Here is a 26,797-nt window from a genome sequence, read left to right on the forward strand (position 1 = left end):
TTTCCTCCCTTGATATAGGTGTGTTTAGACTTTTGTGGGACGAGGTACAATGTAAAACTTAAATCAGTTGTTAGAATCCATCATTATTTGCTGTACAAGTAAAGATACAGATATCACTGTTATCTACAGGATTTGAGTGACAGTAAGATTTTCTGGCCTGCACTTGGTCTTGATTTTCCAACAATCCCCAACAATTCCATCATTGGCTCCGACATTCATGACAGATCATAGTCAAGGTGTGAAAAGTTAATTAGTGTCTATTTAGTTTTTACTTAGCAAGCCTCGTGATAACAGCATCGTTCTCTTGATCAACAGTCAAGTGTCTGTAATATGTAGCAAAATTGTCACCTGAAAGATTTTTTTTTTAAGAGACTTTTTTCTTCCAAAACCACCTTCATATTATACACATGTATGCACAATATTTAGGTATTTGCAGTAATTGTATAAGAGAAGTCAAAAATCTATAATTGTGAGAGAGAGGCAAGAAACCTATATTTGTATGAGGTCAGAAATCTGTTATTGTATGAGGCCAATCAGAAATATATAATTATATTAGAGAGGTTAGAAAACAATAAAACATAAATCAGAAATCTAGTATTGTATAAGACAAGAAATGCTGTTGTGCTGAGATAAAATGGAGAACACTAATATAGGCTGTGTCCTATCCTTTCTATAGTCTCTTGTAATGAAATTATTGAAATTGCAGGCAGAAATTTTGAATCATGTAATCAAATACTGAATATAAGACTATAAAAACTGAAATTGTAATGGAGAACACAAAAATGAAATTAAAAATCTGTATTACGCAATCTTTGTATCAAATATAGTCAAAGAAGATATATAAAATATTTTCTGTCATAAAACTTTGTGTTACTGTCTTATAATGTCTCCAGTCATTTTTTGACTGCTGAGCTACAAGAAATTCCTGATTTCCAACTCGAGACCAAGAAATATATAGGGTTGAAATCAACCAACTTTTGCTACTCTACAAGTAGAATATTTACATTTTTCATCAAGTTGCACTAAAATCTATAGATTTTCCGATGTTGGGAAATAAAATTATCTGGTTAACAATTCACGGCAATAAAGACTGTTCAAATTCGCACATTTTGACTGTAGCTTGACTCTGTTGGGTGTTAAAACTATCACTTTTTACTGTGGCTTCACTCCCTTAGGTGTAGTGAAAAGCAACTTTGAAAGTATGGGGTGCTGTATTATTTTTTACGTTAGCATTCTCTGATGTATTCCAGATTGATTAAAACTGAATTGAAAAGAAGCACATATAATTTATGTTAGCAGTGTGGCACTACTGTTCAATAAATGTTAGAAAACTTAGTGAGAACATTACCACAACACTTGTGGCATGTATAGGGAGTGTCAGGACACCTGCTCTCAAACAATAATTTGATGACTTACACCAGAATTGATGGAGATGGTATGTGAGGTTTTTCCATTGGTCTATAGCAATTTCTCTTAAGAAAGCAAGTTCAGCCAAATTTATCAAGAATTTCAATTGGATAAAGGATCCTTTGTATTTATTTATTTATTTATTTATTTATTTACTTGGCCCATTTTCCATCGTTCGCCCATCTGTCATCTCAACTTTTCATATAAATTGCTACCAGTTATGAACTACTGAGCAATCTAAATTTGGTCAGAAACATCCTTGGTGACGGGGAAATAATTTTGTATAAATGGTGGGTTTGACCCCTTTATACCCCTTCTGTAGAATTGATTAGATTTTGCCCATATTTGGTCTGAAGCATCCTGTATAAAAAGGTGGGTTTTGCCCTTTAGGAGGAGGATGGGGCTATAAAGAGGAAATAGATACAAGTGTTTTAAATATTTTCTTTCTAAAATCAATTTCAGCAAACTCAACCAGGTAAGAAATGTAGACCCTATAGACCTTTTGTTTATTTATTTATTCCATTTATTATCATCCTTTACATGAACAGGGGAATGAGTGGCAGGACCTGAAAAGGCTCATTAGAGTGTTTTTTGAAAAGTTTTATATGTAGAAATAGCAAATGGCAAGAAATGATTGCAACCATATATAGAATTATTCCAAAGTCAATCAGAGCCATACCAGGAGAGGAAAATAAATATATATTTTTTTCGTAAAATGTATGCAAAATGTTTTAACCTGCTTTTGTACGAATAAATATTCTTAAGGAGAATGACTTTTGATGCAGAAAGAGATGAGATGAACATTTTTCTTGAAGGGGTGTATAAAAGAACAAGAAAAACATTTTCTCATCAAATCTCTTATATTAGATATTTTTCCCAAGAGGTTTTAATAATTCTTTAAACCAATGAAAGTCTACTTGTAATACCTGGATTAAGTAAAAACTTATCTCATTGAACCTGCTCATCCCTATCTCGCTGAACCTGTTCGTCCCTATCTCACTGAACCTGCTCATACCAATCTCACTGAACCTGTTCGTCCCTATCTCACTGAACCTGCTCATCCCTATCTCACTGAACCTGTTCTTCCCTATCTCGCTGAACCTGTTCGTCCCTATCTCACTGAACCTGCTCATCCCAATCTCACTGAACAACCTGCTCATCCCTATCTCTCTGAACCTGTTCGTCCCTATCACACTGAACCTGCTCATCCCTATCTCACTGAACCTGCTCATCCCTATCTCACTGAACCTGCTCATGTTATCTCACTGAACCTGTTCGTCCGTATCACACTGAACCTGCTGATCCCTATCTCACTGAACCTGCTCGTCCCTATTTCACTGAACCTGTTCATCCCTATCTCACTGAACCTGCTCATGTTATCTCACTGAACCTGCTCATCCCTATCTCACTGAACCTGTTCATCCCTATTTCACTGAACCTGCTCATCCCTATCTCACTGAACCTGCTCCTCCCTATTTCACTGAACCTGCTCTTCCCTATTTCACTGAACCTGTTCTTCCCTATCTCACTGAACCTGCTCTTCCCTATTTCACTGAACCTGCTCTTCCCTATCTCACTGAACCTGTTCATCCCTATCTCACTGAACCTGCTCCTCCCAATCTCACTGAACCTGTTCGTCCCTATCTCACTGAACCTGCTCATCCCTATCTCACTGAACCTGTTCTTCCCTATCTCACTGAACCTGCTCTTCCCTATCTCACTGAACCTGCTCATCCCTATCTCACCAAACCTGATCATCCCTATCTCACTGAACCTGATCGTCCCTATCTCACTGAACCTGATCGTCTTGCACACTAGTTTAATATTGACCAAACGGCCAATGAGGTCATGTCTGATTTCTTTTGCCACACACTTATAGAATGGACAGGATTAGGGTTTTAAACTTAGGTAACCCCATACCACAAAGCCACTATCAGTAGAGAGATAAACGGATGTTTTTTTTATCCATCAATAATCAATACATATTAAAGTGTACAGTTTGAAACCAGAATGTCTGTTGCAGCTTAGGAGTTACCATTTGTAGGTAAAACAGTTTTCAAAGTTAGAATAAGAAGCTATTTATCGCTATATGGTTGAAACCAAAAGATCACATTAACAGTTACACTATTTTAAAGTCCTTCATCAGGTGTGTCCTTGTCCTTAACACCATCTTAAATTTGCAGACCACATACAGATAACTTTCTTACAGGCATAACATTTCACTAATTCAAATTAAAAAAAGCTAAAAGTGACCAGAATCTTCGTGCTACGTTTCTCATTGTTTGTCAGAGAACTTGATGTATTATGCTGCTGTATACATTATGCCAAATGTTCTATCACATTTCTGCAGAATCTGTTGATATAGGACGTCATATTGCTCCTAATTTTAGCACAGAAAATACACTTTCTCTCAAATGGCGTTTGAGAAACTTTCGCTATCTTAGCTTATGTTTATAAATAGAAAAATATGGTTGATTCCTGTTTTCTAGGAATGTCTCGGTGTAGGAAATGATTGACTTCCTGTTTAACTAAGAAACATTTCTGGCTAGGAAATTATCAACTTCCTCCCATCCAGGGGATTGTATTGATGTAGGAAATATGATTTTAGTATTGGTAATTGATGGTCCTGATCATGTAATATAAGCCTAGAGAAACTATGTTGATTTTCACCAGTAATACCTGTAATGATTTCACTGTAGAATAACTTTAATGCTTCCTGTTAATTATTCCAGTTTACTTCCACAAAATTAATTAAATGGTATACTGGAAGTGTCAGTCTCTGTCTGTGTGTCTTTGTGCCTGTCAGTCTGTCTGTCTGTCTTTCGGTCTGTCTGTCTTTCTGTCTGTCTGAATGAATCACAGATATCAATCTGGATTTATGGTTTCACTCACTTAATTTAGAGGTGATAAACTTTGCTGTTAAGATGAACTTTATTTATTTTAGAACAATTGCAAAACAAGCTTTAAGCTTATATAGATCCCTCTTGTTGGTCCAAATGGAAGCACGCTAGGAATCTTTCTGTTAGAGGAAACCAGAGTACCTGGGGAAACCCACATTGTCGCGCAGGTATCTTCATACCTTTTCACATCTGTTCTTGGAATTGAACCCTGGACACCTTGATGATAGACGAGTGCATTACCACTACGCCACCCGATCACCCATCCTGTTCTGCAGTATGTTTACTGATAGCTTTGTTGGGATTATGTTCCCTATATTGTGGCTCCTACAATCCATAATTTGGGACTGGAAAACATGTATCTTGGTCAAATTTTGTCCTGGTGACCCTTTAGAGTCAGAGTTATGGCCCTTTATTGCCCTGTATTCTTTGGAATATGTTCGTACATACAGTCGACATGGTTTGGTGACTGTAGTAGTTTGAAGTATCTCACATTCTTTAACTGTTACCATCGTCATTTTGTGGTGAAGAATTAAAATTGGATTAACTTTTTAGAATTCTGTCCCTTTATTGTTTCTGATGATAAATTTGGTCTTGATTTTCTGTGGATACAATACTTTTACCATTATAATATCCACAGTTGGTGATTATACAAATTATTGTTGACTACTGGCATCTTAAATCCATCATGCCTTAAAAATAGTCTAATTTATTACCATTACTAAGTGTCATGATTAATTATATAATTTACTGGTTTCATCAAACTGTCACTATTGTTTGTTTATCATGCCGATAAATATCACAATAACAAGTATGAAATAGCACATCTATTTACATAGTTTTGTATTATGTCTAGTTGACAAGTCTCTCTATCTGATCAGGGTAAATGTCAACTGTCTCTCATTGTTAGTCAACAGTTCCAGATTTTGTCCATAAATTCTGAAAAAATCATCATGTCTGCCTGTCATATGATATCCTGTGTCATGTATGTATTGGGTACTGAATATCAGTAGCTTTAGATGTAGATACATACGATGATTAAATATAATGGTTTGTCTCAAATATACTAAACATGTTTTTCTAGAAAATTTTGGAATTTTTTCTTGATAAATATTTTACAAGAGGAAAACAAAAATAAGGAAAAATACACAGTAATTAGTAGAATGTATCAAAAACTATTATAAATGTTACTTACTTTCACTGCATTCTAATCAAGAATTAATAGAGAAGTTCCGAAAAATTAAATGTAAAAATGATAAAAATTGTAGGCACTAATTTTTATGAAATGTGAAGTATTCTCTCTTTTTTTCTTTCGTGAAAGTGATTTTTGAAGTGGAGTATTATGATGATTTTGTAGGAGATCTTTTGAACTGTGATGTAATGGTGGTTATTCCAGGTCAGTATACATGGCCACGGTTATTAAGTATAATTCCTAAGCTGGGGAATTACTACCTGAACTTTGATACTCTGATAAATGCTGTATAAACCAAGTCACCAGATTGGACCAATTTCTGGCTGCGGAAGCTGACAGGTCCTGTCACTAGTAACCAGACCTTCACCCACCAAAACCAAGCATTGTCAACTTAACATGAGGCAAAATTTTCACTAAAGAAACAGTCTCCTTTTTCTGTTTTATTCAAGCAAATACTGAACTATTAACAATAAAAATGACTTTTTCTTCTGAAATCAGATATTTCAATATTTAGATGAAGAAATAAAATCCAGTGAATTGTAAAATAATGTTTTCTTTTGTTGTCAAGTTGACGGACTTGTTGAATAACACAACTGTTTATGGGCTTCATGGATCGTCCTGATGTAACTTTAATATGTAATTACAGCAATAATAAACAATTTTGCCTGCTCCACTTTCAGGGGTCAGGGGTGTAACATTGCTGGCATTATTTATGACAGTTTCAGGTTGTGACAGCTATGTTGGAAATAATTCTGGTTGAATGTCATTGCAAATGGATATAAATGTATTGTTTGAAAAAATATGTACAATTTTTTCCTTTTAAAAATCTATTCTTTGCTTGCTTCTTCACATGGATACTTACTTACAGAGTGTACATAAAGTTTCATAAGAAACTTTTTGAAATCTCTTGCATGTTTCAGCCAAGTAAACTGGTGTGTCTCACCTAGGACAGTTTCAGACAGAGGTGTTATGAACTCAGTACAGGATATCCATATATCATAGCAATTATGATTGTTATCATTTATCAGGAACTTTTCTTTTTTTTTTTTTTTTTCATTTCACTTAAACACTGTCTCTGTTGTTGATGCATTTACACTTTCTGTATTGAAATTCCATTTGAAAACTTCAGTAAAACTTTTCTGTGATTCCACTTATCAGTAGCTTTCATCTTAACAATAATTGTCAGTGTTCTGTCAATATTAAACTTTTTTACATACCAGGTAAAAAAATTGTTTGATCTTTAAATGTTTGCAACATTAAAGCAGTAATTGTCATTGAAAACAACATTTTGAAACAGATCAACATCACCTGAATGTTTGTTTCTCAAGTCTAAAAGCATTACCTTTTAACAGCGCTTGAAATTGAAATGTATAATCCGCTTGATGGCCAGTGATGATCATCTGTGTCATTCCAGAAGTCTGGTATGTTAAAATTGTCAATATCTGTTAAAACATTTCAGTTAGAACAGAAAAATTTTGATAACGAAAAAGAAGCTTTAAAAGAGTTTTAGATAAATGATTGTCCTACTGAACGGTGATCGTTTTAATGAACCTTTTGAAAAAGAAAAGGAAAATGATAAAAACGGAATTGAAAAATGATTGGTTTGTCATGTTAATTAAGTCACATGACCATCAGTACTCATTTCAAATACCAAATCATCAGCTCTGAGACTCTCAAGGGATCAAGCCTTTCTAGGAATATTTAGTCAGCTTAAGATTAAGTCTGTGAAATAACTACCAGAGTTTTTACTTCAAAATTTCATAAAATAGGGCAAATGCAGATTTCTTAATTTTATATATAAAATTTTTGATGTCAGTCAGCTCCATATCAAGTAATTTTTTTAAAACTTAGTCTTCAGTGTACATTTTTAAAGTTAAGGAGAAGTTTTGGTTTTAGACTTATCAGTCTAGTGCTAATCCCAATAAACCCAACCTGTAACTTTTTATGCCACTATGTGGTAATTGTCTGTTCTATATCAATGTCATATCTTGTGAACCTCTCAACAGATTTAATCTAAATTTAACCTAAACTGTTATAACATGATGATAGGTTAAACACGTTTAGATGCCAATAAATGGTTTCTTTTGCTCTGTTAGCTTACTACTGGCCATGTTTTAGTGGTTAAAACCAAATCTTAATGTTTAGACTTCTGTTGAGATGAAAGTATTTTGACCAAATTTAGAGTAGAGCATCTTTAGGTAAAGAGAATCAATTTGTTTAAAGCATTGGTCTGAGCCCCCAGGGGGCAGAGAAGCAGGACATCAAGCGATAGACAAAATAAAGGTAGATCTGTGGAGTTCTCCTTCTTTAGGAAAGGTTATAAGCAATCAAGGGTTAGTTTACATGGACCATAGTGATGATTGGCAACAAAATAGAATCTTAACATGGTTAAAAAATGGACAATTAAAGAAAATGTGCCCTTTTCAGATCCTATTTTTTCTGAGTGCTTTACACACGTTTAAATTGTTACATCTGGTCCTCTACACACTTGTTTTGAATGGTTCTGGTTCACTACACATTTGGTTTTAATTGTTATTCAGGTTCCTCTGTGCTCTTCATTCCGAGTCTTTTACACACTTGTTTTAAGTCTGTTAGCAAGCCCTTTGGAACTCATCCTTTACACTGTAATTCAGGATTCCCTACACCCTTTGGAACTCATCCTTTATACTGTAATTCAGGATTCCCTACACCCTTTGGGACTCTTCCTTTATACTGTAATTCAGGATTCCCTAAACCCTTTGGGACTCTTCCTTTATACTGTAATTCAGGATTCCCTACACCCTTTGGGTCTCTTCCTTTATACTGTAATTCAGGATTCCCTACACCCTTTGGGACTCTTCCTTTATACTGTAATTCAGGATTCCCTACACCCTTTGGGACTCTTCCTTTATACTGTAATTCAGGATTCCCTACACCCTTTGGGACTCTTCCTTTATACTGTAATTCAGGATTCCCTACACCCTTTGGGACTCTTCCTTTATACTGTAATTCGGGATTCCCTACACCCTTTGGGACTCTTCCTTTATACTGTAATTCAGGATTCCCTAAACACTTTGGGACTCTTCCTTTATACTGTAATTCAGGATTCCCTAAACCCTTTAGGACTCTTCCTTTATACTGTAATTCAGGATTCCCTAAACACTTTGGGACTCTTCCTTTATACTGTAATTCAGGATTCCCTAAACCCTTTGGGACTCTTCCTTTATACTGTAATTCAGGATTCCCTAAACCCTTTGGGACTCTTCCTTTATACTGTAATTCAGGATTCCCTAAACCCTTTGGGACTATTCCTTTATGCTGTAATTCAGGATTCCCTACACCCTTTGGGACTCTTCCTTTATGCTGTAATTCAGGATTCCCTAAACCCTTTGGGACTCTTCCTTTATACTGTAATTCAGGATTCCCTACACCCTTTGGGACTCTTCCTTTATACTGTAATTCAGGATTCCCTAAACCCTTTGGGGCTCTTCGTTTAAATTGTAATTCAGGATTCCCTAAACCCTTTGGGACTCTTCCTTTATACTGTAATTCAGGATTCCCTAAACACTTCGGGACTCTTCCTTTATACTGTAATTCAGGATTCCTTACACCCTTTGGGACTCTTCCTTCATGCTGTAATTCAGGATTCCCTACACCCTTTGGGACTCTTCCTTTATGCTGTAATTCAGGATTCCCTAAACCCTTTGGGTCTCTTCCTTTATACTGTAATTCAGGATTCCCTACACCCTTTGGGACTCTTCCTTCATGCTGTAATTCAGGATTCCCTACACCCTTTGGGACTCTTCCTTTATGCTGTAATTCAGGATTCCCTAAACCATTTGGGTCTCTTCCTTTATACTGTAATTCAGGATTCCCTACACCCTTTGGGGCTCTTCGTTTAAATTGTAATTCAGGATTCCCTAAACCCTTTGGGACTCTTCCTTTATACTGTAATTCAGGATTCCCTAAACACTTCGGGACTCTTCCTTTATACTGTAATTCAGGATTCCCTACACCCTTTGGGACTCTTCCTTTATGCTGTAATTCAGGATTCCCTAAACCCTTTGGGACTCTTCCTTCATGCTGTAATTCAGGATTCCCTGCACCCTTTGGGGCTCTTCCTTTATACTGTAATTCAGGATTCCCTACACCCTTTGGGACTCTTCCTTTATACTGTAATTCAGGATTCCCTAAACCCTTTGGGACTCTTCCTTTATACTGTAATTCGGGATTCCCTAAACCCTTTGGGACTCTTCCTTTATACTGTAATTCGGGATTCCCTAAACCCTTTGGGACTCTTCCTTTATACTGTAATTCAGGATTCCCTAAACCCTTTGGGACTCTTCCTTTATACTGTAATTCAGGATTCCCTACACCCTTTGGGACTCTTCCTTTATACTGTAATTCAGGATTCCCTACACCCTTTGGGACTCTTCCTTTATACTGTAATTCAGGATTCCCTACACCCTTTGGGACTCTTCCTTTATACTGTAATTCAGGATTCCCTACACCCTTTGGGACTCTTCCTTTATACTGTAATTCAGGATTCCCTAAACCCTTTGGGACTCTTCCTTTATACTGTAATTCGGGATTCCCTAAACCCTTTGGGACTCTTCCTTTATACTGTAATTCAGGATTCCCTACACCCTTTAGGACTCTTCCTTTATACTGTAATTCAGGATTCCCTACACCCTTTAGGACTCTTCCTTTATACTGTAATTCAAGATTCCCTAAACCCTTTGGGACTCTTCCTTTATACTGTAATTCAGGATTCCCTACACCCTTTGGGACTCTTCCTTTATACTGTAATTCAGGATTCCATAAATCCTTTGAGATTCTTCCTTTAAATTGTGTTTCAGGGTCCTCTACAATCTTGTCTAAAATCTGTTACAAGCCCTTTGGGACTCTTCCTAGCCTCTGTTCTTGTTTATTTTGTTTTAGATTTGTTTGTAACTAAACCACTTGTTTTGAGTTTGAATAGTTTCCATATCCTCTTGACCTGACTTGTTTTGAAATTGTTGACATTTCCCTGAGGTGTCTCTCTTGCTTTAAATCATTATTCCAGGGAAAAGCACTCCTAGGTAATTACAATCATGAATTCTTTAATTTCTGGATATTTTTGTCTCAAATATTTTTGTTTGAGAATTTTTAATTTGGAATTTTCTCGGTGTGTTATGTAATGATGTTATCTGCTGATATTCTTATTGATATTTTGTTTATTTTTTTCTGTAAGAGAGAATACCCATGATTGATTTACCAGTAATCACCAATAATAACAGTATACAGTATTCTGTTGATGGGTTTGTGTTGTCTGGCAAGTAAACAGTGTGTTATTGGTGAAAGATTGTATTTTTATTGAGCATGCAGTATGAGCTGGAGTATGTGATGGGGCTGGATCAATCACCTGTGTTATAGCCCTTAGTATCCCTGTAAACCTGCCCCACCACCACTGACAGCTCCACCAGCAGACTCTCCCAGTGTAGCTGCTACTTTCATTTTACAGAGAATATTAAAGCTTAGCAGGTTGTAGTGGGCTATGATAGCGGGGGTCAATTATTGCACAGGGTATATTACCAGTGTCGGTAGTATTACCTTCTAATTGGCAAACTCTACAAAAACGGGAAAAAACAGTAAGTTGTTAAATTGCTTTCGAAAAAACATTTGTGTGGAAGTCTTTCTTCACTGTCATGTGATACATGTGTTTCTGTTATATGGTACTTCTTGGATTGTCTTTTTCCTTACTCTACCTAAAAAAAACATCATGTTTGTATATTGTTTGAGAAGCAGACCAACAGCGTGAGATAAAGTTGGCCTATAGTGTGATTGTTCTGTGGCCCCCTGTCATTCTATGGTTTTAGCTTCGAGACTGACAACACCTCTTTGTTTACTCCAACAGTTCCTCCTGTGCCCGATCCGTTGTCACAAGCTATGACGGAAAGCCAAACGGAACAGCCTGCCGGAGAGTCCAGTAAGTACTGATACTTTGCTTTATCTCCAGAGTCCACCTCCGAATCTTTTTCAGCCACGGCAAAAAACAATTTGTCCTTTTTCAATTTTCTGACACCTTGTCAGGTACATAGACTGAGGAATTCTATGGCCGCCACAAGATAAATATCTACAATTCAAGACCTTTTTAAAAGCAGTTGTAAAGATTGAGACTTCTCTTCCCATTTGCTGTCTGTGCTCCTTGCAAACCAGACCATTTTTAAAAGCTATTTTAAACTTGAGGAAATAAATTCATCTTATGTAGACCAATTTACACTGTGTGTGTGTTTTATTGAAATTTTCTATGGAATTTGATCTTTTATCACAAAGTTTTTGTGTATGCAGTCCATTCTTAATGCCATTGACAGATAAAAACACTCCTTATTTGTCCATCTGTTGATTAAGACAAAACATACATAGATTTACTAATATAAAAAAAACAGTAGTTTTTTATTGTGGTTTTTTTTTTTTAAAATTTTTTTGTTGTTAATTTTGCACAATTATAATTTGTCGGACAACTTGAAATATCTTAAACAAGCAGTAAAACCTTATTACATGATCAAGATTTCAAATTCACTTGTATTACACTTTCTCATGGGTCTAATGGTATCTCTGGAATTTTACAAAATGGTGTAGCTGAAATTTTAAACAAGCGAAGTGATGATAGCACTTGATAAAAAGCTTTACAAATTTTGTTACTGACTGGATTGAGTTAAAGAGAACACTTTTTTTTTAACTTTTATTATGTTGGATAAATTAAAACTGAAGCAAAACAAAAAAAGGTATTTGCAAAATAATTAAAGGCATATCTGAATATCAGGCTATCCTCGAATGTTCACCTTTTTGTCTGAAAAAGGAATGACATCTTTGGTGGCCTAGAAATGAATATGTGAAATGATATAAAAACAAATAGTAGTTTACAAGGTTAAAAGTGGAACATTTTCCATATAACACTGAAAATATTAGAAAAAAGAATGGTTTCCTATCAGGTGTGAAAAATTATCTGGATACAATTGCCCAACCCATCAGTTTTTTTCCGTATTCATATTTCAGTTTCATCCATTCAAATGCACTGTGATGTATCTATGTGGGCTAATAAATGTAATAAGGACGTAGAATTTAAATTCATTAATCAAATGTTTTATTATGATAAAGCTTTGTTTTTAAATATAAAAAATTCCAGATATGAGTTTGTTTTACAGACCTAGAAAATGATTGTGAGGAAATTTAAAGTTCCTAATTTTTTAAACAATTTGTTTTCAGTAGGACAAATTTTGAAAAATCATATGAAATATTTCATTATAAAGAACTACTGATTGTGAAATATTTGGTATCTTTGTTTAATCCTATTTTAATTCAACAATTATATGTGTGTCACAGGATTTAAAGAATTTTATGAACTTATTTTCCTCCAGTAGAATAAAACACAAGATGTGATTATTTTGTCCTATACAGACTAGATTGATTGGTTATAAACCCTTTGTAGTGAATGTGTTATACCAAGGAACGCTATCCAAGAAATACTTCAATAAAGAATCTACTGTTTCACCCATGTGTACACACAACTATGTCATGAATTCCCCATCCAAATAATAAACACATTATAAAAAATAGAAGGAAATATGTTTTAAAACATATGCTTTAAATCAACATCATCTATTCTAGCATCAACAAATATTTTGAAATGTAAAAATTTGTTTAGAATGTAAAAAAAAAAAAAAAAAAAAACAAATTAGATCACTATTGATGTATTGTAATAATTCAGTTGAAATTTTAGGCTTTATAACACTGCTTATTTTATTATTGTTTAAACAAGGTCTTAATTCTTCAGATTTGTCTCTGGTTTATTATCATTTCTATCAACAGAATGTTGATTTGATCTGAATACTAAATCTTGTCCCTTGATGTTCATAACTTTGTGTATATATGTGGCCAGCCAAGAGTTATGGGCCTTTATGTATCAAGTCTACTTTGAATTCTACAGTCTTGAGGCATAATTTTTATTGCTAGTAAAAACATGAAATTTTCAAATAGTTGTATTTTTCCAATTGAATATTTGTAAAAATTGCTTTAAAAATTATTTACCAGCTCAAATTATGAAATAGAAATTTTCAGATACAAGATTCAAGAATTGTGTTAATAGAGAATCTTGTCCAATATTGAGAAATTTTGGTTTCATTTGATTAGAAAGACAGATTATTTCTCAAGATGTTGACAATAAATCAAAATTGATATTATAAAAAGTACGTCTTCCTGAAAATAGGTTCTTCTTTCCATTTTTAATCATTCTTGCAGTGGTGACATCAGCTATACATATTCTTAGAAGAAATGAGAATAATTGTAGAAAACCTTTTTTATTTAAGTGAGTTGATAATCATGTTTCTTTTGATTTTATAATTAATATTTCAAATGATTGCAATCTGGTCATAAGGTGTATTAAGTTGATTTCATTGATAGCTGCTCAAAAATAACAGAAGGATTTTGTTGTATGGTGTCTGCATGATCTCACCATTGTATTCCAAAAGTATAATTTTGATGTTTAACAAATCCTATAAAATGGAAATCTTTTTATCTATGAACACATCAAGAAGATTTTTATATGATTTATATCTTGATTTAGAAGACCAGGAAGTTGAGAACTCAATATTATCTCTCAGTTTTTTGATATCAACAATACAAAATGTTTCTTTAGAATCTTTTAAGAGATTAATTAAATAACCACTGGCTGATGTAAATTTACAACAGCGGTGTTGTGTCTGGTAGCTGTATGTCAGACTTGAGGATAAATTTTCATATGGTATGTGGACTGCATTTGTACAAAAACATAAGTTGAGGATGTTTTTTTATTATTTTTGTATCCTTTTATTAAATGAAATAATATGACTCATTTGACATGGACTGATCATACACATCTAAACCTGTATTTTATAGGTATTCCTGCAATACTATATATATTATAGGTAGTCTTCCTTTACCTGTATATTATAGGTAGTCTACCTATACCTGTATGTTATAGGTAGTCTTCCTTTACCTGTATATTATAGGTAGTCTTCCTTTACCTGTATATTATAGGTAGTCTACCTATACCTGTATGTTATAGGTAGTCTTCCTATACCTGTATGTTATAGGTAGTCTACCTATACCTGTATATTATAGGTAGTCTACCTATACCTGTATATTATAGGTAGTCTACCTATACCTGTATATTATAGGTAGTCTTCCTATACCTGTATGTTATAGGTAGTGTTCCTATACCTGTATATTAAAGGTAGTGTTCCTATACCTGTATGTTATAGGTAGTGTTCCTATACCTGTATGTTATAGGTAGTGTTCCTATACCTGTTATTATAGGTAGTCTACCTATACCTGTATATTATAGGTAGTCTTCCTATATCTGTATATTATAGCTAGTCTTCCTATACCTGTATATTATAGGTAGTCTACCTATACCTGTATATTATAGGTAGTCTACCTATACCTGTATATTATAGCTAGTCTTCCTATACCTGTATATTATAGGTAGTGTTCCTATACCTGTATGTTATAGGTAGTCTTCCTATACCTTTATATTATAGGTAGTCTACCTATACCTGTATATTATAGGTAGTCTACCTATACCTGTATATTATAGGTAGTCTTCCTATACCTGTATGTTATAGGTAGTGTTCCTATACCTGTATATTATAGGTAGTGTTCCTATACCTGTATGTTATAGGTAGTCTTCCTATACCTTTATATTATAGGTAGTCTACCTATACCTGTATATTATAGGTAGTCTACCTATACCTGTATATTATAGGTAGTCTTCCTATACCTGTATGTTATAGGTAGTGTTCCTATACCTGTATATTATAGGTAGTGTTCCTATACCTGTATATTATAGGTAGTCTACCTATACCTGTATATTATAGGTAGTCTACCTATACCTGTATATTATAGGTAGTCTTCCTATACCTGTATATTATAGGTAGTCTACCTATACCTGTATATTATAGGTAGTCTACCTATACCTGTATGTTATAGGTAGTCTACCTATACCTGTATGTTATAGGTAGTGTTCTTATACCTGTATGTTATAGGTAGTCTACCTATACCTGTATGTTATAGGTAGTCTACCTATACCTGTATGTTATAGGTAGTCTACCTATACCTGTATGTTATAGGTAGTCTACCTATACCTGTATCTTATAGGTAGTCTACCTATACCTGTATATTATAGGTAGTCTACCTATACCTGTATATTATAGGTAGTCTACCTATACCTGTATATTATAGGTAGTCTACCTATACCTGTATATTATAGGTAGTGTTCCTATACCTGTATATTATAGGTAGGCTACCTATACCTGTATATTATAGGTAGTCTACCTATACCTGTATATTATAGGTAGTCTTCCTATACCTGTATATTATAGGTAGTCTACCTATACCTGTATATTATAGGTAGTGTTCCTATACCTGTATATTATAGGTAGTCTTCCTATACCTGTATATTATAGGTAGTCTTCCTATACCTGTATATTATAGGTAGTCTTCATATACCTGTATGTTATAGGTAGTCTACCTATACCTGTATGTTATAGGTAGTCTTCATATACCTGTATGTTATAGGTAGTCTTCCTATACCTGTATGTTATAGGTAGTCTACCTATACCTGTATATTATAGGTAGTCTTCCTATAACTGTATGTTATAGGTAGTCTTCATATACCTGTATGTTATAGGTAGTCTTCCTATATCTTTTATGTTTTTATGTATCTGGTAATAATGTATGGTATAGGCAGGTCACCTGTATATGTATATCATAGTTATGCCTGTATGCTATATGTAACCCACCTGTGTATATTATTGGTAATCTACCTATTCCTTTATGTTAAGGTAGTCCAACTATTCCTTTATGTTATAAGTAGACCAGACAGGATTCCTAATTTAATTCATCTTCGTTACATAGTATTTATTACATAGTTATCATGATGCACAATTAGTAATGTCATTTCTGACCAGTCATTGATCAATAAACTAGAAAAATATTTTCGATGTCTACCGTAACAAAGCTCTACTAGTATCATAACAAGTGACCGGTGAGGATAACAGGTGTTGTGTTCAGCAAGTAGCATTGATGACAATCAATGTTCTGTTATCAGGAAAGGATAAGTATGTTATAAGGGACAATTAATGTGTTTTGTTATCTTATGATCAATACCATATTGTTAACAATTCGGAAACAAGTTAATTGTTGTTGATAAAGTTTTTTTGTTTCCAACGAAGGACTGTAATGAATTATTAAGTCTGAATATTCATTCTGAAGTGAAAGTAATTGTCATCACATGATGATGATCATGATTAGCTGATTCAGCTCCGATATGTTGATCGATTTATTAATTCAATTAACTGTTTCATTTTGCTTAAAGCATTATGTATATTTCATAAGTTAGGATTGTATTGGCTTTGTTACCACATTAAGTTCCCAGCGAGTAGTGAATCTGTCCTGTCATTGTGAAGGGAATTTCTAACTCAGGTATTTTTTTTCAATTCACTATAAGTTAACATCATTATTGTAGTATCTAAGTTAACAAGTCACTGTTGTACTATAAGTTGACAAGTCACTGTTGCACTATAAGCTGACAAGTCATTGTTGTACTATAAGTTGACAAGTCACCGTTGTACTATAAGTTGACAAGTCACTGTTGCACTATAAGTTGACAAGTCACTGTTGTACTATAAGTTGACAAGTCACTGTTGTACTATAAGTTGACAAGTCACTGTTGTACTATAAGTTGACAAGTCACTGTTGTACTATAAGTTGACAAGTCACTGTTGTACTATAAGTTGACAAGTCACTGTTGCACTATAAGTTGACAAGTCACTGTTGTACTATAAGTTGACAAGTCACTGTTGTACTATAAGTTGACAAGTCACTGTTGTATTGTACTATAAGTTGACAAGTCACTGTTGCACTATAAGTTGACAAGTCACTGTTGCACTATAAGTTGACAAGTCACTGTTGTACTATAAGTTGACAAGTCACCGTTGTACTATAAGTTGACAAGTCACTGTTGCACTATAAGTTGACAAGTCACTGTTGTAAATAAGGTGACAAATCACTGTTTTACTATAAGTTGACAAGTCACTGTTGTACTATAAGTTTACAAGTCACTGTTGGACTATAAGTTGACAAGTCACTGTTGCACTAGAAGTTGACAAGTCACTGTTGTACAATAAGTTGACGAGTCACTGTTGTACTATAAGTTGACAAGTCACTGTTGTACAATAAGTTAACAAGTCAGTGTTGTACTATAAGTTGACAAGTCACTGTTTTACTACATGTTGGCAAGTCACTGCTTTACTATGAGTTGACAAGTCACTGTTGTACTATAAGTTGACAAGTCACTGTTGCACTATAAGTTGACAAGTCACTGTTGTACTATAAGTTGACAAGTCACTGTTTTATTATAAGTTGGCAAGTCACTGTTGCACTATAAGTTGACAAGTCACTGTTGTACTATAAGTTGAAAAGTCACTGTTGCACTATAAGTTGACAAGTCAGTGTTGTACTATAAGTTGACAAGTCACTGTTTTATTATAAGTTGGCAAGTTACTGTTGCACTATAAGTTGATAAGTCACTGTTGTACTATAAGTAGAAAAGTCACTGTTGCACTATAAGTTGACAAGTCAGTATTGTACTATAAGTTGACAAGTCACTGTTGTACTATAAGTTGACAAGTCAGTGTTGCACAATAAGTTGACAAGTCAGTGTTGCACTATAAGTTGACAAGTCACTGTTGTACTATAAGTTGACAAGTCAGTGTTGTACTATAAGTTGACAAGTCACTGTTGCACAATAAGTTGACAAGTCACTGTTGTACTATAAGTTGACAAGTCACTGTTGTACTATAAGTTGACAAGTCACTGTTGTACTATAAGTTGACAAGTCAGTGTTGCACTATAAGTTGACAAGTCACTGTTGTACTATAAGTTGACAAGTCACTGTTGTACTATAAGTTGACAAGTCACTGTTGCACTATAAGTTGACAAGTCACTGTTGCACTATAAGTTGACAAGTCACTGTTGTACTATAAGTTGACATGTCACTGTTGTACTATAAGTTGACATGTCACTGTTGTACTATAAGTTGACAAGTCACTGTTGTACTATAAGTTGACAAGTCACTGTTGTACTATAAGTTGACAAGTCAGTGTTGTACTATAAGTTGACAAGTCACTGTTGTACTATAAGTTTACAAGTCACAGTTGTACAATTTGTTGACAAGTCATTGTTGTACTATAAGTTGCTAGTTACTATATAAGTACACCACTATATAGTACAATAATTTGACAAGGACAACATTGTGAAGTGGTGCTTGAGTGTTTCCTCTGGTTTCCTGTAAAGAGTTGGTTTTTATGATTAATCCTCATCATCAAGGATCTGCGTTTAGATAAACTGGCCCAGTTGTATATGTCCTGGTAATGGCTGTACAGCATTATTTACCTCTATCAGATGTATCTCAAAATCTAGTGGATATTTTATTGCACTGCCGGAATAATGTGACTTGTGTGAGATTTGTTTTGAACAAGAAGGATACTCCACATGAAATACGGTAAATATGACAGGTTTTCTTGCGAGATTTGACGGATTTTCCTGTTGCTATAATATGATGTAATCTTTTACTATCATAGAAGCATCCATCTTGGATTGTTATGTTGAAACTAAATATGATGTTTATGACTGGCATATCTTACTGATATACTTTTAATTCCAAAATCTTTACAATATATGTTTAGTCCTTACATTTAACTGTAAAATCTGTTACTTGATACAATTTATTTTAAATCTGTACATTTGAAACTTTCTTACAAAATCTATTTTATATATGTATATGGAAAACCTTCTTATGTGATATATTTTTAATCCAATAAATTTGAAACCTTAGAAATATATATATACCTGAATATTTGGAACTCTAAGTAATAATAATAAACTATATCATAACCAAACATTTAACACAAATCTGAAATGATTCCCTACTGCTCTAAAGAAACATTTGGATTGTTGAATTTATGTATGTGGTACTTCCAGTGTTGCGGACTTACATAAACGACGATGTCATTAAACAAGGATTGATCCCGTTAGCCTGTCGTGATCCCTATTTTATTATTTCTTAAAAATTTAAATGTTTGTTTGCACTTGTACATCTGCCATATTGCTTTTCCCGGATGTTAAATAGTCGTTCGAGATCATGATCCAGATATTCATGTCTGATGATGATGTAGAAATGGTGGATTATTCCTGGACAACACTTTCCTGTACTTTTACCTTCTGAATCTAGAACTCAACTCCGGTGATTAATTTTTCAAAAGAATCCATAGAAGGGAATGTAATTACGGACCATCTTAATCATCATCATATCCTTGGTTGGAATCCGACCCCTGAAAATGAAGGACTGAGATCTATGTCCAGATTACATAGGTACTTGATGGGGATCAATTCGTAGAAGTCTTAAATCATTTGACAAGATGTGTTTATGGGAAATAGTTTGGCCTCTGTTGGGCTACAGTGATTGGTAACTTTCTCAATTCTTTATATTCCGATATGATCTATAACAAATATATGTTTTTAAAATATTACAACCTTAAACAAACAATATTGAGTATATTCTATTTAATATCACATCTCATTAGTAGAAGACATGATATTAAGTGAAACTTTACATTAACAGATGATATTCTTTAGCTTTTGAGACCCATTAATGTTGTGATTCTTAAAACTAGATTTGTTTTGTATTGCATGAAGTTGGATAGTTGTAGGAAAGAGTTCAGTACCTGTTCTTGTGTCCATTTGTCTATCTGTCCATCTGTCGGTGGATAATGAAACTTTGTCTGGCAATGCTCCTTTATCACATTTCTCTAAAGACGTTTAGAAAATCTGACACATATGATGAACATCTTAGACTGTTGTGCACTGTATTAACATCTTTGTTGGAAGTTTGCAGTTGTTATTGAAATTTATGTACAAATTTTATCTAAAGTACAACTTCCTTCTTGACTATAAATTCGGAAAACTCAATAGACATATTGTTATTACTTTTTTTTTTTTCAAATTCACATGATATCGTATGAGTTATGTCACTTCTATTCAGTTTTTTTTACAAGTCCAAACACTTTCCCTCTTGATTGATATAAGTAAATTCTGATGTTTCAAAATGATAATAATCACTGATAATCATCAGGCATGGCATTGATGGAGACCACATGTACAAGATACAATTATTAGATTTCATTTTCCTTGAAAGTGAATTTTTTTTTTGCCATATGTGTGCAACAATGTCAATCAAATATTTTTTATTTAAGGCCTTAAGCTAAGGGTGTCAAACTTATTGAATTCAGATTCAGTTCAATGTATCTAACTTTCCAAATCCCCTCCACTAGTGTGTGTTATAAAGCTCAGAGCTGTGTTCCTGAAGATAGGTAGTAGTTAGGTATGATTTGTGTTTGTTAGTTGTGTTTTATTGCTAGATCAAAAGAATGTTCGAATTGATTTGTGAAGTATTCATTTCATTAAAAAGAAATACTATGATTATATTTTCTGTGATGTGTCTGGCTATAAGCATTGCTGTTTGGAGAGATACTCGGTTCCCAGTTTCTCATTCATAAGAGTATTGATTTAGACATATTAAAACAATATTCATTGTGTGCTTTACTCGTTGACAGGATCATGCCAATTCCTTGTCAATGTCTTCTCATCGTCAAATTCAAAAATATTGCTATTGATCGCCGGCAAAGATGAAATATTAATAACATGATCCATACTGGTCATCTGTCTAGCACAGACAGATATACCCTAAACACCATTCTCTCTGGGTGTCTACGCTCCGGCAGCTGGATTGACGATCGCTAGCATCACTAGACAGCATGTTCCAACCACTGACAACCGCAAATTGCAAATAAATCACACAACGATTGACAAAATCTGAAGTGTTTTGACAGAAATGATGAAAGCAATTGAAGAAAAGAGAATTGCAATTTCTCTTTAGAATTAGGGATGATTGTCAAATTTAAGAGGCAGATGATTCACAGAATATTGCGAGCTGAAATCCCATCATTTCTAGGTTCGTTTATTTTTTTTTTGTGCTCTCATATCAAACCTACCCTAAGCGTTGTACCTTCAGAGCTGACCATTCTAGAGCTGTTCTGGATAAATCTCCAATATAGCCGTCTGACAGCTGAAATATGGTGATGGTTGTAATATGCTAAATTGCTCATTCCCTGGAAAATAATACAATTTAAATGTATGAGCTATAAAAGACCATTTGTGAATTGGGTACCTATCACTGGGATCCGTGGCAAAAACCGTGTGCTGTCAGAGCGAGACTTCTTATTAGAAGTTGGAATACAAGCTATTTGATTGCCACTGACTTCTTAAATAAGTCAGAGAAAGAACATAAAAGTGACAGCTGGAAATGAAATCTGCATCATTAGTTCACAAACTGCCAATTTTCCCACATTATTGACGGTGAATTACCTGATGATCGGTAGGCCTGGATGGCAAAACATACATCACAGCCAACCGATTCAGCCTCGCAACGCCACTGCTGCATGAATTTTTACTCTAATCAGGTATTAGATGAATGCAAGAACCAAATGGAATGAAAGAGGATAGGGGGACGGGCAGGGAGCAGGAAAACAAAGGAGATTGCACCAGGAAAGGTCAATCTTGTGACAATTGATGATAATTATTTTGCGAGCAGGCTTCGTTAGTTTCTGCAATTCTTCTTGGCACTGAGCTATAGTTATCCCGTTATGTGGAGGCATGCACCATATCACTACAGCCTTGCACATCTCAAAAACGCCAAATCCTAAATATGCCTCCTGGCTAAATGAGATTAGTATTGGTTTCTGCTGTTCCTTATGGTTAATGAAGTTTTTATGTGGTCAATTTCCGTTTCTTCTGGTCAATTTCATTCAAATGTCTCTGTATGGTGGACTTTCCATGAATCTGGTATTAACCTCGACCTAAAACTTATCACATTTCACTGCAATAGTAGAAATATTAGATTAAATTTTATCGTGGCCCGATATTGATCAAAAATTGTATTGAAATCGTGCTTGGTATATCTAATAGTATTTCTTGATGAAGACAGGAAATTAGGGTAGGTATCATCTGAACTCTCTTAATCATGCTGTTGATTAGGTTATTTTCTATTCAGTGTATTTGATATCAGTTATTTACCTATAATGGATAATGTTCTTCAGCATTACCTACTTGTAGAATTGATACAAATCCTAAACACTGTGGAGGGACCATCAAGCTAATCAATGAAACAACATCAATCGTATGTTATATTAAAGAAACACAAGTGAATAATATCTTTCTATACCAACGTAGAATGAGATACAGTGCTACAGCCAAATAAGGAATTACACTGCATCATACAAGCAGTTTTGGCCTTCTAGGACCCCTTGGTGATGATAGCCGAAATTGTTTTGAAGTGACTGAAGAAATTCTTCATGCCAGGATGACAAATTTATTTAGAATTGTTCCCAAGACATACATGCACTTCTATCCACCAACAAAATGATCCACTTTTTAATTATTGTTTTACTTAATTAAATTTAATATTTCTGTTTCTGTTTTTTAATGTGTTCATATAGTCTGTTTTAACAGCATTTAGTCTTTCCAGGAATTTTCTTTCAAGTTCTTGTTATCAGTAGCAAAGGATAGCCTAACGATATGGAATCTGAAGCTGTAGAATATTTTATATAATCAGAAACTAAGATAGATACTGAATGGTACACAAATATGATATGGCTCACTGAGAGAAATATAAGATATTAGAGTAAATATTTCATGAATAGCTTATCTATGGTCCACATTGATTATCTTTTCCATGATAAACCTTGGTCAGGGCATTTCCTTATTTAAACCACTTGAAATCTACTATATCTCTCATGAAGTAGTTGACCCCTTTGGTTTAAGGAAGCTTCTGTACAGGAAGTTAGAATGAGGACAAAACCTAATACTTCCTATTAAACAAAATTTCATACTTCCCAAAAATGGGTCTAATTTGGTATCATGGCTGAATTGTGTTGCTTATGTTTGGTGTTCCAAGTCTTGGTAGATTTCATTGTGAGTATAGTGCAGCATGAATCTTTATGAGATTCTAATTTACTGTTTACTTGTTTAATTATAACAACCATTTTTTAGTACAAGTCAAATACAAGTATGAATTTACATGTGTGACTTCTGTTAGAATAAGATTAATGTAGAATGTATTCTAGTGTAGGACCAGACCTATATATCCTTATATAGAATCATGTCTCTAAGTATATACAACCAGATAGCCTCTAGGTCATGAGTTCAAGGTCTACGAGGGGCAGTCGCCAGGTACAGGCTGCAGGTCAAGGAACTCCGGCTTTCCTCCACTAACCAAACCTGGCACATCCTGAAATGACCCTGGCTGTTAATAGGACATAACGCTACAATAAACATGTATCTAAATATAGAAACCATGTCTCTAATTATAGAACCATGTGCCTAAATTTAGAATCATGTATCTTAATATAGAATCATGTGACTATATATAGATCAATGTATTTAAAGTTAGAACCATATCTTTAACTATAGAACCATGTATTCAAATATAGAACCATGTGCCTAAATTTAGAATCACATATCTAAATATGGAAACGTGTATAAATATAGAGCTAAGGAAAGAACAGTACATCTAAATATAGAACCATGTTTTAAATATAGAACCATGCATTTGATTACAGAACCATAAAGTAAAACATGTAACCATGTATCTAAATATCAAACCATGTGTACAAAACAGTTCTGATTAGAAGGGAATTATTTAAGGATTGATTTCTGGTACAGAATTGACTACCTACTACACGAGACACTACATAGTGATTGGCTCTAGATATGGAAGTTAATTATAATGACCACTACAGTTAGTAGTTTTCAAGTTATATAATAAATCAACATGTTTCCAGTGTTTATCCATGGGCGTCTATAAGTACGGATACAAATGCTGTAACATTGGATCTGTATAAAGTGTGAGATCTAAATTTAAACATTGAGCAGAGGATAACATTGTCCTTGTTTCAGTATGGTATCTCCCTTAATATACTAGATACATATCATATCTATTTTAATATATGAAAACTTAGTGTGGATATAAAATCTGGCCAAATCATTTATGAATTGTAAAATATTTGTAGTTTATAAAGTTGTTTTTCATAGTGTACCAATTTTAAATTTCGAAACAAGCCAGATATTTATCATGAACTTGTTCTGTCAGTTCCATTGAGATTGTGAAGTGTTTTAAGTTCTATGTCAGATAGATTGTGCTTCTGTTGAATTTTATTTCTATGACATTGTAATTTTAGGATTAAAGCAGTGACTTGTTGTGTGTACATGCTCCTCAAATATTCATGAATGATATCAGGTTGATGCATAAGGCTTTTTACAAAATTGACATGAAAATATATCTTTGGTTTTGCGATGTTTGATTTTTGACAGTTTTTGTATTATTATTTATTAACTGTGTTTTGATTTATTCTTTAGAACACACATCGCCTACAAATATCATAACTTTTTATATTCTGTTGTCTAGATTAAAGAAATACTGCCAAAAACTTTACCGCACCATTTTTAGTTGGAAATGAATTTTATTAGCCTTCACTCTATCATAGTTTATGTGATACAGTCATAATTACTGTGACACCCAATTGTAATTACTGTGACAGTATGCATTTCAGGCTTTGATTTCTCTGTGTTGTTTTTGCCATCTTTATTAAACAAAAAGTTACAATATTCAAACTATTACTTTCCTCATATTTTGAATTCCTGAGATACTTTTGAAGTGGTACTTGTGACATCTACATACTGTTGATAATTTTGATTGGTCTGTTTGATGTTTATTATACCTGTACCCACTAACATGCTTTTATTGTCTTCTCCATGAGGTGGGGACAACTTGTTGCCACAACAAGGACATCAGTAACTAATCTTCTGATTTGTCCCTAATCTCAATAATTCAATAATTAAATTGTGAAAGGATGTCCATCACTTCATGGTTCATTTTCAGGCATGACATTTTTTACCCATTTTATCTAATAAGTATACGGTTATTGTTTCCAAATATGTCGGTCATCTTCGTTAACTTGGATTTCATTTTTCAGTAGATTTTGTACTTCTTAGTGTAGAATTGTGGTACTGTTGTACTGCCTCTCTATCTTATGGTTATAAGGTAAACTTTATGATATCAAATTTATCTATCAACTTATACCTACATTAGTCTTGTTGTCAGGGATGGAGGTGATGAGATGTCTTAGTGTCAGAGTAAACTGGAGTACAGGGTAGGAGGAGGGGTGGGGGTGGAGTTGGTGGGTGTGGGTGACCACCCTTTCAGTTCACTAATGTATTAAAACTGCTAGCAATCATTGCTGTCAAAATGTAATGAATATCAAACATGTTTGATGACATGGGGTTTTCCTTCATCCTCAGTCTGTGTAGAGAGTAATGTTTACTGGTAGTAGATGTTTATATACATGTTTACTGATAGTGAATGTCTATATACATGTTTACTGGTAGTGAATGTCTATATACATGTTTACTGGTAGTGGATGTTTATATACATGTTTACTGGTAGTGAGTGTCTATATACATGTTTACTGGTAGTGGATGTTTATATACATGTTTACTGTTAGTGGATGTCTATATACATGTTTACTGGTAGTGAATGTTTATATACATGTTTACTGGTAGTGAATGTTTATATACATGTTTACTGGTAGTGAATGTCTATATACATGTTTACTGGTAGTGAATGTCTATATACATGTTTACTGGTAGTGAATGTCTATATACATGTTTACTGGTAGTGAATGTCTATATACATGTTTACTGGTAGTGAATGTTTATATACATGTTTACTGGTAGTGAATGTTTATATACATGTTTACTGTTAGTGAATGTTTATATACATGTTTACTGGTAGTGAATGTTTATATACATGTTTACTGTAGTAGTGTTTACTGGTAGTGAATGTTTATATACATGTCTATATACATGTTTACTGGTAGTGAATGTTTATATACATGTTTACTGGTAGTGAATGTTTATATACATGTTTACTGGTAGTGGATGTTATATAAATGTTTATATACATGTTTACTGGTAGTGAATGTTTATATACATGTTTACTGGTAGTGAATGTTTATATACATGTTTACTGGTAGTAGATGTTTATATACATGTTTACTGGTAGTAGATGTTTATATACATGTTTACTGGTAGTGAATGTTTATATACATGTTTACTGGTAGTGAATGTT

General features: G+C 33.8%; 1 protein-coding gene across 2 annotated transcripts in view; it reads left to right on the forward strand.

The window, feature by feature from the left end:
- The first annotated feature begins 11,425 nt into the window (after positions 1-11,425).
- LOC132565717 (LIM domain only protein 3-like) overlaps positions 11,426-26,797 on the forward strand; it is a 93,137-nt gene continuing 77,765 nt past the window's right edge. Inside the window, exon 1 of one of the 2 annotated variants that reach the window (XM_060230420.1) lies at positions 11,426-11,443. Coding sequence is in view for 1 of the 2 variants with exons in the window: in XM_060230419.1 (XP_060086402.1) it covers positions 19,048-19,057 (10 nt within the window). In the remaining variant the exon portion in view is untranslated. Of the gene's footprint in view, positions 11,444-19,043; positions 19,058-26,797 lie in introns of those variants that run through there. The other variant, XM_060230419.1, reaches the window with a different exon arrangement.

Source organism: Ylistrum balloti, unplaced genomic scaffold, assembly GCF_031769215.1.
Source record: "Ylistrum balloti isolate Yb309-2 unplaced genomic scaffold, AGI_CSIRO_Ybal_v1 Utg369730, whole genome shotgun sequence".
Classification (NCBI taxonomy): Eukaryota; Metazoa; Mollusca; class Bivalvia; order Pectinida; family Pectinidae; genus Ylistrum; species Ylistrum balloti.